At 42.8% G+C, this 12,107-nt stretch overlaps 1 protein-coding gene across 1 annotated transcript in view; it reads right to left on the bottom strand.

Annotated features, from left to right (window-relative positions):
* Positions 1 to 2,086: 2,086 nt before the first annotated feature.
* FECH (ferrochelatase) overlaps positions 2,087 to 12,107 on the bottom strand; it is a gene marked incomplete at its 5' end in the record, with an annotated part of 14,697 nt that continues 4,676 nt past the window's right edge. The window contains 7 exons of the mRNA XM_010292034.1: positions 2,087 to 2,221; positions 2,663 to 2,722; positions 3,158 to 3,322; positions 4,290 to 4,397; positions 5,178 to 5,276; positions 7,334 to 7,440; positions 7,957 to 8,091. Of these exons, the coding sequence (XP_010290336.1) occupies positions 2,087 to 2,221; positions 2,663 to 2,722; positions 3,158 to 3,322; positions 4,290 to 4,397; positions 5,178 to 5,276; positions 7,334 to 7,440; positions 7,957 to 8,091 (809 nt within the window). The remainder of the gene's footprint in view (positions 2,222 to 2,662; positions 2,723 to 3,157; positions 3,323 to 4,289; positions 4,398 to 5,177; positions 5,277 to 7,333; positions 7,441 to 7,956; positions 8,092 to 12,107) is intronic.

Here is a 12,107-nt window from a genome sequence, read left to right as displayed (position 1 = left end):
AAGGTACGCTGAGGAAGACTTCGTTCTGCTAAAGCTACGAGGGACAGCAGTAAATGTAGGAGGTTCTGGCACTGAAGGAATTTAAGTCTGTCTCACCACAATCACACTCAGAAGCTGCCGTATGGCAGTGGAGACACGTCAAGCAACTCTCAAGATGGGTTAGGCCACAGGCGCTAGCGAGGCTGTACAGTAGGATTTACATCGCTCCATGGCAGTGCTCGGCCCACCGGCTGATCCACACAGCATCCATTCAATTCTTTTGTATCCCATATTTAATTATTTCAATGTAAAATAGAACAAGATAAACCCCTGTTATACCAAGAGGCCTATTTTCTTTTTAAACAACCCTTGAAAGATCAGAGGTCCAAACTGTTCATGCCTCCTAATTACATAAGCAAATAAAACTGTCTGAGGAGCACGGCATCTGCTTCTCAAACACCACGATTAGCTCAATCGTCAATTTACAGAAAACAACCTGCATTGCCAAAGTACTGGCATTTCAGTGCTAATTACATAAAGTAAACATTTATACCCATGAAGTTGACAGCTAGACTAACACACATATGGCTCAGTCCCACAGAACACTGTCACAGCTTTGCTCCTCCTTTGTCCCACCGGGGAGGAGAGGTCCCCGTGCGAGAGGACCGCTGACTGAGGTGCTGCGGTACTTCTGCCCTGAACTACTTCAAGTGCCAAGCTCAGGCACGCTGTGTGGTGACCAGCCTTTCAGAAAACCCCCTGCTATCCCAAGACTAACCTGGACACCAGTCCTGGTGCTAACAGTGAGGGAATACTGCCCAAAAAAGGTTTTTCACTCTACAGAACCACCAATACTTAGGAGTGGATCCTGATGCACCGGAACGCCTGCCAAAACAAGCACGAAGTTTAGCTGCGTTACGAGTGTGTGCTCCTGGCCCCCGGTCAGCGCCAAAAATCTAACAGACGAAGTTCAGCTTTTGACAAAGGTAAGCATAAGCACGCAGCCATCAGCCTGCAGGGCTGCCTGCTCTCAGGCATCTGCAATGTAAATTACTCCTGACTTATCATCTTAGTTTTAAATAACAACATCAATTAAGCTAGATCGATTGTACCCGTGGAAGTCCATAGGTATTCCGCAAAAACCACAGCACTGTGGCACAGTAGAAAGCACAGAGCAGATCTATAAACCTTCTGGAGAGCAAGCCTGACTTCCTAAATGTACTTAGCCAAACAGAGAAAGCCCTTTTTAATAATAATTTTAAAAAGCCATTTTGCTTAAAAGATAAACCAACGTGTTTCAATACATGCTGCTGATGGCTGCTAGATTTGAAACATGCACCGTTTGTTTCAACTGAGCATGTTCCTCAGCGTCACCCAAGCAGGCTTATTCCTTTCATTTTATGCTCTTCAAATGCAGAGGCTTTCCTGCAGGTGATGAGTGTTTTTTCTAGAAAATGTAAACAATTCTTGTGCATTCTACTATCCCAGCTAAGCTTTTACTGGAAGTTTCCAGCAGGAGGAAAAAAAAAACAAAACAAAACAAAGCCTTATCTTTATGTTCTAAAAAAAATATACACATTATTTAAAAAGCATTAGAAGTCACTTGATCTTCAAAACCCATCTGAAAAATCACTCTCAGAAGAGACAATCAGTGACTACGCTGGTTATACTGTACCTCAGGCATAAACCAAACAAATAATTGTATGCCTTACCTGGAAAGCTGAAATTAATGCACTCAAGACAAAACTGCATACAAATAAATCCCTGCATAGGAAATAGAAGCTAACTTGTAGAAAAGTTTTTTAAGTTTTTCAGTGCATACTTGTGGGCTCATGCCAAGTCCAATCAGAATCAGATGAAATAAGATCTTTCCACATCACAGAATAAACGCCCTTACTTCCCTACTTTCTACAAACTCTTCTGAAAGAAAACATAAGAAAAAAAATAAAAAATCAAGTTCTCCTCACTGTTACATGAGGTTAGCATCACAGACTACCAGCCTGTAAGTATGTAAGAGAAGAGTCTGGTCAAGCAGTTTCTTTCCTTTGCACTGCTTCCCCAGGGCAATTTTGCTGCATGATCCAGCAGTGCTCTCCTCGAACTCCCATCACGGCTGCTGGTCAGTGAAGAAGGCTTTTGTCTCCCTGCAGACGGGATTTACACAGAGCGGACAGCAGAGGGTTAACTGCCTAGAGCAGATTTCATTCGACTGGATATGTGAACAGACCAAGTCTGCCAGAGCCTGAAAGACAGTAAATTAAAAATCAGAAGTGAGAAAACCTATCCACATAAAATAAAAAAATGCTTTAACATGTATCACACTGACTACTGAGATTGCCAAATTGTGTATCCATCAGACCCCCACCCCCTTTTACTGCAGGGGAAAATCCTGCTTTAAAACTGCCTTGGCATAATATCTTAAGAGAAATATTTAATTGTAAGTTTACTACAAATGAATACAAAACTGTTTTTCTTTTTTGTCAAACCAAACTTCCGAAGTTTAAAAAAACACACACACACACACAAACTGCGGTAAAAGAAAACACCCTGTGGTATACCTGTGGTACAGGGTTTCCATTTTGCTCTTAAAGTCAAAACACTTTAAAACTACAAGACGACATCCATAATCTAGTAGGAAACACACAACTGCAAACTTTTACAACTATTGCAACAAAGAAGATACCTTGGAGAACAGTGGATTTCCATTAAGAGACTCTGCTCTTCTGATATTTTCAACTCCACACTGAATCAAAAATGAGGACAAAAGAAGTTAAGTCTGCTAGATCCTTCACGAGTTAGCCTTCAAAATCTTCCTTTCTACTTCATTCAGAAGTTGCCCCAAAATGACAGAATTAATGCAATATCATGTTTTTTTTCAAAATGTGAAAAATAACTATGATGCAAAATTTCACTTTGCTGCCAAAAATACAATTATTCTTTTTTAGTAAGGATAGTAGTGGCTTAAAGAGTTAAATCTAGAAAGACAAATTCCCACCTGTTTTGTGTTGCTAAAAATTCATTTGAGTTAAGCCAGTTCAGATTAATTTTCAATTTACAGAAAAATTAAATTTGCCCCAAATCATATTGTAAAAAGCACTACAAAGCAAATTTCAAAATAGGAAAAGCAATTTTGGAGCACTGCTATCCAAACAGTTATAAAAAACTATAAAACGTTTACCTCATTCGCTAAAACTTGGGCGTACTCAATATCCAGTTCATACAGTGTTTCAATGTGGTCACTTGTAAATGCTATTGGGACCAACAACATGTTCTTCTTTCCTCTTTCGCACAGCCCTTTAATGGTCTCATCTGTCTGTGGACCAAGCCAAGGCATTGGTCCAACCTGTAAGAAGCAGGGTGGGAAGAATTAAAAAAATAATTTAAAAAATCAATTACAAAGAATACCCAAGTTTTCTTAAGCAGGACAACAGAGACCAGATTACGTTTAAGATGGAGCCAGTTATTTGTATTTCCCTGCTTTTGACCGTACCCCTCACTTTCTCCATTAAATTTTTATGAAGACATGCTCTCCTGCCATTTAAGTCCCAAAGAAACAGAACCTGAGCTGGCCTAAATGAGACTCTCACTAAAGTAAATGAAAATTTAAATAAAGGTCTACTGTTGTCAGTTCAATAAATCCCTGACCACTACTGCACAGGCTTTTAAAGAAGTCAGTGTTCTGGACATAGCAAACTGTCTTTATCCCTTACTATCCATGAAGTATGTGGTGCTGATGTACCACAATACACAACTTTAAGAACAAGATAACAATGGCATGATAAGTGTAATGCCCCGAGCCATAAGGTTACTTGTACTCCAAAATTCTGTAAAAGTTATGTTCCTTGCTATTTGCAGTAGTAACAGTAAGTACAAAGTAGTGCAAGCAGTCTTCATCAAGAGTAATGAAGCCCGTTTGGATTACACTCGTATTAAGAATGCCTATTTCACAGTGATGACTTTGGAAAAATTGCTCAGAGATCCTCAAAAAGCAACACCTTAAAAATCTAGCAAGTGCTCAATTCTTCCTTCTAACAGAGGAAGACAAAAGCCAAACTAGTTGTTATGAGAACATAGGTTTTCTAACGGATGCATCAAAAATCTACTTTTAAATGATGCAACATACAAAAAAGGTGAGAAACTGTGGGTAAAGAGCATTATCTGGAAAGACTGAATTTGAGTAAAGGTTTGGGATTCTGTTCTAGCAGAAATACTCGCTGAAAATAGGAAAAAGGCACCGAGGTTATGATCTTAAGTTGGAAGATCATAAACTCCATCACTCGAAGAGCTTTACAGCTTCCCTGAGCACATACCTTGGACTGCCACACAAGCCTGTAAGGGTTGGAGTAGTTCAGCTTCTCCATGACTCTGTGGACAGTAGCTCCCACTTCTTGAGGATACGGATCACCACGGTTCACTACCTTCAACACAGAAACATCAGACCTTTTTCTTCCAGTGAACATGTTTGGGCAAAGACCACCTAAAGACTGGGGAAGGTGAGCATGCTGCACATGATGTGGCTGTGCCCAGGACAGGCCGTATCAAGTGCCTGGCTCATGAGAAACAGGGGAGAAATCTGCATTCTTGCCCAGCAAAACCCATGATGAAGCTGCTTTACCAGAACATTTACTCCTCCTCCTTCCCATGATAAAAGATAAATTCTTCTATCATTGTATATAGATATGGTTACATTTTGGTAAAAACACTACATTTTTGAAAAATGCTCTGAGAGCCATTTCACTGCAGTTGCTGGTTGCTGACAGAGGGTCAAGTCATTACTGCAACCTTGCAAAGATTTTACTTTCACTCCTTCAGGGAAAGCTTATTACTGCCTTCTAGAGGCGAGAAAATAACCAAATATTCCCCCTCCATTGCCATCCGGGTTTGAGCTGGCAAGTTCGCGAGGCCATGAAAGCAGCCATTTGAGCCCGACCTAAGCCAGTGCCCCGTCTTCAATGGCAGCCAAGAGCAGAGATCTGAGTAAGTGTGCAGGAGAGTAACCACAGCTCACGTCTCGCCTTCAGCTCTGCACCAGGCTTCCACCTGCAAGTCACTAACTTGCCTTCATATTTCTCTTTTGTATTTGCCTGGCACTTCCACAACTGTGGCCCTGCCTCTCAGGCGTGCGAGCTGCACACCCTTCCATTCAGCCCAGTGCGACTCTGGTCTAACAATGACAGAAGCGACCCGAGGTAACTCACGGACATGGGCAGCGAGTGAGCTGAGAAGAGGATGATGACATCTTTCCTCTTGTCAGGTGGAAACAGGTTCAGTTCCTTCTGTATGTGATCAGCGAAGCACTGTTCAGAAAAAAAACCAAAACAACGACCTGAATCAGAAACACTGAGAGGCATTATGTGCTCTCAAATGACCCGAGCCAGGCAGCTTTAATGTTCCACGTTGCCTTAAGAACTTCAGAATTCCCTTTCGGTATGCGTGGGGCAATAGCGAGAGACGGCACATATTACACACTGTCAAGTACCACACAGTGCCCAGTCCCAGCACACCAAAGGCCCCCACTGATCATCCCAACGGTTTTAAGATGCTGGTGACAAACTGAAAGAACGTAACCAATTCAACCCAACTCTCCTCTACGGCCTCTGAAGCACGGTTCCCTGGCCTTGGAGGGCACACGTGTGCAGCTGCTAGTGCCGGGGGAAAAGAGAAATGGTGAGTGGGCAGAGCACAACCATCCTCTCTCAGCAGCCCCATTATACTTAGACTAAACGAGAGTACATACACATGGCGCTGGAAAGGAGCCTGCTCTGCGAAAGGTGTCCGCCAGCGGGCTGCTGAAGCGAGTCTGAGATAACTGTATTCAACTGTATTCAGGGACCTCCACCGTGAGCTCAGCCGACGAGAGAACATGGGAGAGATGGACGCCTATGTCCATCAGCACCTGAAACGTTCTTAGCACCACACAAAAAAGGTAGGGAAATGCCTCTGCGCCTTCACTCCCTCCGCCAGCGGTGAACCGAGCGCCGTAACGCTGCAGACACACAGCTAGGCGGAGGGACCATACAGAGGGAAAAGAAGCTGCCACCGCTGCTGGAGGAGCACGAAACAACTCTTGTCTGCACGGTCTTCTCTCTTAGATATTTTACAGTGAAAAATAGATCAGAATGTTAAAAAATTTGAATTTCCACTTCAACTTTATAATCAGGGGTTGAGCCAGCCCTTTCAATTACAGCCTCCCCAGGCTTAAGGAAATGCACATAGGTGAGCTTATTAAAAAAAAAAAAGGCAAGAAAAGGGTGAGTGTAGGTACTCTGTCTAACGGAAACCATTTTGCAGGTTCTCTGAAGATATGAAAGGTTCCCAAACTCTGCTGAGGTCTTTCATTGAAGGCAAGGAGGATACATATTGAAGGCACGAGGAGTGCATAATAACAACAGCACGTTCCAGGACAGCATCACGCTTGGGCAGCTTGTCAGAGGAACGTCACACAGTGTGGGCAGTTCCACTCTGCCTTCCTTCAGTCATTCTCATCATCTGTCCAGCACACCACAAAAATTGCAAAACCAAAACTAGAGGAGAAGCTGCCCAACAAAGACAAAAATGCCACTTTCTCTGAAAAGGAAGGAGCAAGAAGGTTTCCCTTAATTGCTCATGCCCCAGCCAGGGCTGTGCCTAGAATTACTTCTTTGCTGACGGATGAGAATCTGACAAACAGCCGTGATCGGTACGTGTGTCGACCATAGACCTGCTCTGAGCAGCAATTTGGACTAACAACCTCTAGAGGTTCCTTCCAGCCAACACCGTTATGAAAATATGACTATGCTTTTCAAACAAGATGTGCACGGTGGTCACTTTTGTACATTATCATGCCAAAACATCTGGCATGAGATAACCGTCCTTCTCCTGTAATTCCATACATAGTAGACAAGACACATTTCATTACTGTAACTAAAATGTACCCTCAAATTGAAAGATTCCTTTTATTCTTCTCAAGTTTTTGTTTGGCGTTTTTTTAAGGAAAAATATAAACACAGCCTAAATCAGCAAATAGGTTCATCTTCTTTTAGTACATTCTACAGCTAGAAATCTTGTAAGGTTTGTTAGAAGCTAAGACTTGATCTAAGTGAAGTGTCTCCTCAGAATGTTTCTGTTGCTTAACATTATGCTGTGTTTTTACTGGTAGGAAATATTTCTGAAAAGGAAACTCAATAAACATCTGTATTTACTTAGTTCTTTGTTGTTTTAAAGTCAGCTGGCAACGCAAAGACACCAAGTTTCTCCTACATCAAGCAATCTAAGAAAACCCCAGGGAAGGCCAATTTGACAACATATCAGACCTGCTCAGTTCACACCTCTCATTCTGACCGCAAACTTCAAAGGCGCTCATACAATTCTGTACCTGAATAAGAAGGGGATGTGTGGGCCAGCGGTCAATTACACTCCACTTCATCTTTGGCTTCTCCCTTTTTTTATTGTAGTAGCGATAGATGGCATTTAAACTGCTTCCTGAAATGCAGAGAATTAAGAACGTAAATTCAGCCAAGGCATTAACAACCTGTCAGATGAAAAGTTTTGCAGCAGGCTATTATAATATTTTAAAATGCTACGTACTTAAAATGCAACTCTAAATCAGACCCAAGAGCCTCAAATGGGAACAATTATATCAGAGTTCATACAATGTGCAAGCCAAGAACAATTTACTAAACCATTCTTTAACTGAAGAACAATTATTGTTCTAGTTTCCATGAAGAAAGCTTACTCACTCATGTTCCTGAACCTTCAGTTCATGTTATCTCACAATAACAATGGTAACACAAAGCTATCCTTAGTTTGAAAGTTTCTACTTAAAATTCAGAATGGTAGGAAACACAGACGACCTCGAGGTGGCAATGAGGCCAACAGGAAGGGGCACTTTAAGGAAGACAGGACAGCTCGCAGTGACACTCTGCACACTCCCTCAGGCTCGCAGACACGTGCCTACGTTCGCCTCTGTCTGTGCTCCGCTCCTGCACAGACGCTCACCTGTGGTAGAACAACTGTACTGTGGGTACTGCGTGAAAGCGATAGCCCTTTCGATGCCGTCTTTCTCCATCTCTTCAATTGCTTCTTCTGTCAGAGGATGGACGTATCGGAAGCCAATATAGTATTTGTGAGGCGCTGCCAGCCAAAGCACAGGAAAAGAAATTGCAGGGCGGGGGGAAAAAGAGACCTCTCAATAACACGTCATTAATAAGTACACAGAACAGAATCAGACAGACTGAAACTGTTGAAACAAACTTGTTGATAATTTTCTGGCTACTTTTCTAAACCACTGTTATATAAACGCATCTTTCTTTGTCCAAGTATTTTTCTGATAACTCACTTTGCTGTTATTAGAATTTAAAAGTGATTTACGCTGTTGTTTGTTCCTGCAGGAAGCATCGTTCTTCTGGTTGTACTTGGTTTAGCAGAGGTGTGGTTTCCAGACTGTACAGAGCTCTGACGTTTTACTGGGCGAGTTCTGATTTAAAGGATGTATTGGTAAAAATCATCACTATGAGACGCTAAACGAACACTGCTGTGCCCGAACACAGACCACCGTTACAGACGCACTGTGGGGTTCCTAACAGCACTGCTCAACTCGCTTACTGAAATCAGACCTCGGAGCTTTTAAATACGCCAATGTAATTAAAGTGCCAAAACGTTAGGAAAGACAAGGCTTTCTTTATTCTTTGCATTCAAAAGGAAACGCAGCGCATTGCTTAAGCAGTTTGCACATTCCAGGACATTTTATTTACCTGAACTTTCAAATCTAACCGGGCTGCAATTTTGTGTGCCAGCACTGAGATATTCTGCTCTACAGGGACCAGCTTCAGAAGGTCTAATTTTCGAACAGGAAAAGGCCCTGCGCCTTACAGACGCTAGCTACCTATAAGGCATTTCAAGAAAATAGGTAATTTTATCCTTTTCAGGCTCCCGGTGCCAACAGAGCAGTCAACAAAACCGGATGCCTTCAGTGCACGAAGGGTTCGGATGCCTTTGCTGCACCAGGGGCTCAGGCCCAGCACCGCAGGGCGTGCAGGCGGAATTCCCAGGTACCAACCATTTGCTCCTCGTGCCTTCCCTTCCTTGCCCTCTAACTCCTATTTACCTTCAGCACACACCTGGCGCCCTTGCATTTCCTTCACGCTCTCTCTTTTCCTTCATCATATTATGTAGGTGTAATCCTATTTCACTTCCTTGCCTCCAGTTAACCACATTAAAAAACAAAGCTAAAAACAAGACAACGTGGAACCATCGTTTGAGGCAACTGCTCTGGTCACCACCCTGGCGAGAGCAGATGCCTTCCCCCACCCCGGTAAGCCTGCTCCGTTTGCACATCAACCCCCAAGGACCGGGACTCTTGTTTGGGGCGGGAGATCGGTGGTACTGAATAAGGGACAGATGTTCTTTCATTCTGGTCCCTGGGTGTTCTCATAGAAATCTTCATGCCTCTAAACACTTTATTTTGGAAGGAATATTATTCTCTCCAAGGACAACATTTCAGGTTTTTCCATTTTTCATCTCTAACCTTTTGGGTGTTGGCTTCAAGATTTGGGGAGTATGGTTTTGTTAGGGGGAGGGAGGGCAGGCTTCTTGTTTTATTTTGGTGCTTTTTAAGAAGAGAACAGAGGTTCTTAGAAGAACAGAAGTAAAGTTTCTTTTTCAGGGTTTCCAGGTCACTAGCTCTGAAATGACATTTAACAGGTTTCTGAAGGAAGCAGATGTCCCATGCTTGGTCTTCACTCCATACGTTTATACAGGATTCAGAAAGTAAGTTTACTCAGCCCCAGTTCTCTGCAGGAGGCAAGACAGCTCCCAGCTGGGAGCAGCAGCAAATAATGACCCAACGACAGGAGCCCCAGGAGCCAGTAACCTCATTAACATTTTTAAATGGTATTAAAAACACAAGTCTGACCAACCAGACCAAAGACAGTAGGCGTTTAACCTGGCAAAGGACATACTGGGAAAAACTTTGAAACTTCTTGCAATACTTTTGCAGTATTATGTTTTGTCTTGCATGACAGGCAGCAAAGGAGAGATCTTCACGTCTGCGTACATACTGATTTTGTTGTTACAGTTAGAGTCAGAACTACCGGAAACAGAGTGACATCTCCTTCCACAAAGAGCTGCCAATCTAAAGAAACAACATGGCCCCCTCACCCTGTAAGCTTTCACTCTGCTGGCAAGGGAATCTCAGCTAAAATACAGCTTGTAAGAAATACTAAGAACCGTTAAAAACAATAAAAAAGCAAGATGTGCCTTCTTAAAATATAATTACCATTGCAAGACATTAGCTTACTTGATGCCAGCACTTTAAAAAAAAAAAAAAAAAAAAATTAGAAATGGGTTTTCCTATCACCATGCTTGTGTGATTTATTCTTAGACTACTGAGCCTATCCAACCCCACTCATTCAGAAGGAAGAACTCTTGTTCATTTTCAGACAGCTGCCTGTAACAATAAAGCTTCACTTTAAAATCGTATTGTTCCCAGATGACATGGGTGAGGCTTGCTATTTACTACTTTATATTAGTCCCATTGCCGAAGTGTAATGTGCCAAATGCGTACTACAAGTCAGTAAATCAGTAGATTGATTAATTTATGCAGGAGGCAATTGATACTGTCCAGCAAATACACAGCAACTATAAACTCTACGCCCCAAAAGTCCAGACCAAGGTAAAACAAGTATGCAAAGTATTTCTTCTTTGGCAGGTGTTTGAAGTCTTACCACCACAAGCTGCGAGTTACTCATTAGCAGGGCGCAGTGCTCCCAAAGTGCTACCTGTGAGCACACAGATACTCTGAAACGTGTAGCTCACTCTGAAAGCCCATCCAACTGTTTTAAGCTATTCCGAAGCAACACAGTCCTTGGTATTGCTGCAACATTGCTTGAAATGCATAAGGAAATGGTTAACACTCAATGGCTAGCACATTCAATTTTTAAAACTGCAGCTACTCTTAGGTAAAAAAGGAGGTCTCTCAACGACTTATCAGGTATAAGAACTGCACAGAGATGGGTGTGACTTCACAAAAAGCTGTCACCAAGCAAAAGCAAGCAGGAGTGGTACGCTGAGAAAAGCAGATAAACTTTCTAAGTTTTATCTTCAGAACCTGTTGCAAGCCTGACCCCTCAGGGGCTACTGCTGCTAAAAACACTACTGCCTTGGATGCCGTAGCCTGGTGTGGTTCTGGCTTCAGGCTCTGACTACTTGCAGGGACCACAGCTGGAATTAAGCAGGAGAGTAGCAACTGTGGAAAAAAGGATCAAACGTCACATGAATTAAGGTATCAGTGACACGTTACATGCTGAACGAATGAAATAAATTTGTTTCTAGCCTTCCAAGAGCTAGTTACTTTTCACCTTCTGGAGCCTTTTACCAATCTTCTACCTCTAGCCCTTTTCTACCCAAGTCTGAAGCAGGTGCCACAAAGAATTACAAAATAGCTAGGAATCAAATAATGTGTATTGTCAAACATGCAGGGGGATTCCCCGACACACCAGCACCACATCAGCAAAGGTCACGAAAACTGAAAGGGGAAGGCAGATTGCAGTACCACGCATCGTAAAGCTGCTGAACTGAAGAGAATGGAGAGCTCTCCGCTTTGGCTTCTCTTACTCCAGCAGTTTTTCTATTAAAGATGTTTAGTGTTCCTATTAGAGTGTCAGGATGAGAAGTATTATCTGTAGCTAACACATCCGTGAGGAATTCAGCAGGCAGCTTAGTGATCTCATTAATTCCTTCTACTCACAAAGGTAGTCTGCTGCTTCAAGAACAAAAAGCATAATGCAGAGAAATACCTTATCGGAACAAAGGTGACCCCTGGATAGGTCATTTCAGATAGACCGACCACCATGTTGTTGTCCCAAATATGGGTTCTTCACCCGGTGTGCAGAGAGCCAAAAATCACACAGAGTCGAGATACTTGCTCTTATCCCAAATCTGCGCAGAGTTGGGTGCTAGGTGGTAGGTGCCCAAAGCTAGCACCCCTCCGTTAACACACAGAAAATACGGACACATTTCGAGCAACAGTTATCAGTATTTTTTTAAAAGTTGGCTCCATCACCCTTGTTCCCATTGGTTCCCGCCAGCCTCGTCTCCACTCGAAGTCACCGTGTCCTTCTTTTTTATGGTGCATGCTCAGTGAGGAAGGG

Source organism: Phaethon lepturus, unplaced genomic scaffold (genome assembly GCF_000687285.1).
Source record: "Phaethon lepturus isolate BGI_N335 unplaced genomic scaffold, ASM68728v1 scaffold52837, whole genome shotgun sequence".
Taxonomy (NCBI): Eukaryota; Metazoa; Chordata; class Aves; order Phaethontiformes; family Phaethontidae; genus Phaethon; species Phaethon lepturus.
This window is presented reverse-complemented; position numbering and strand designations above follow the sequence as displayed.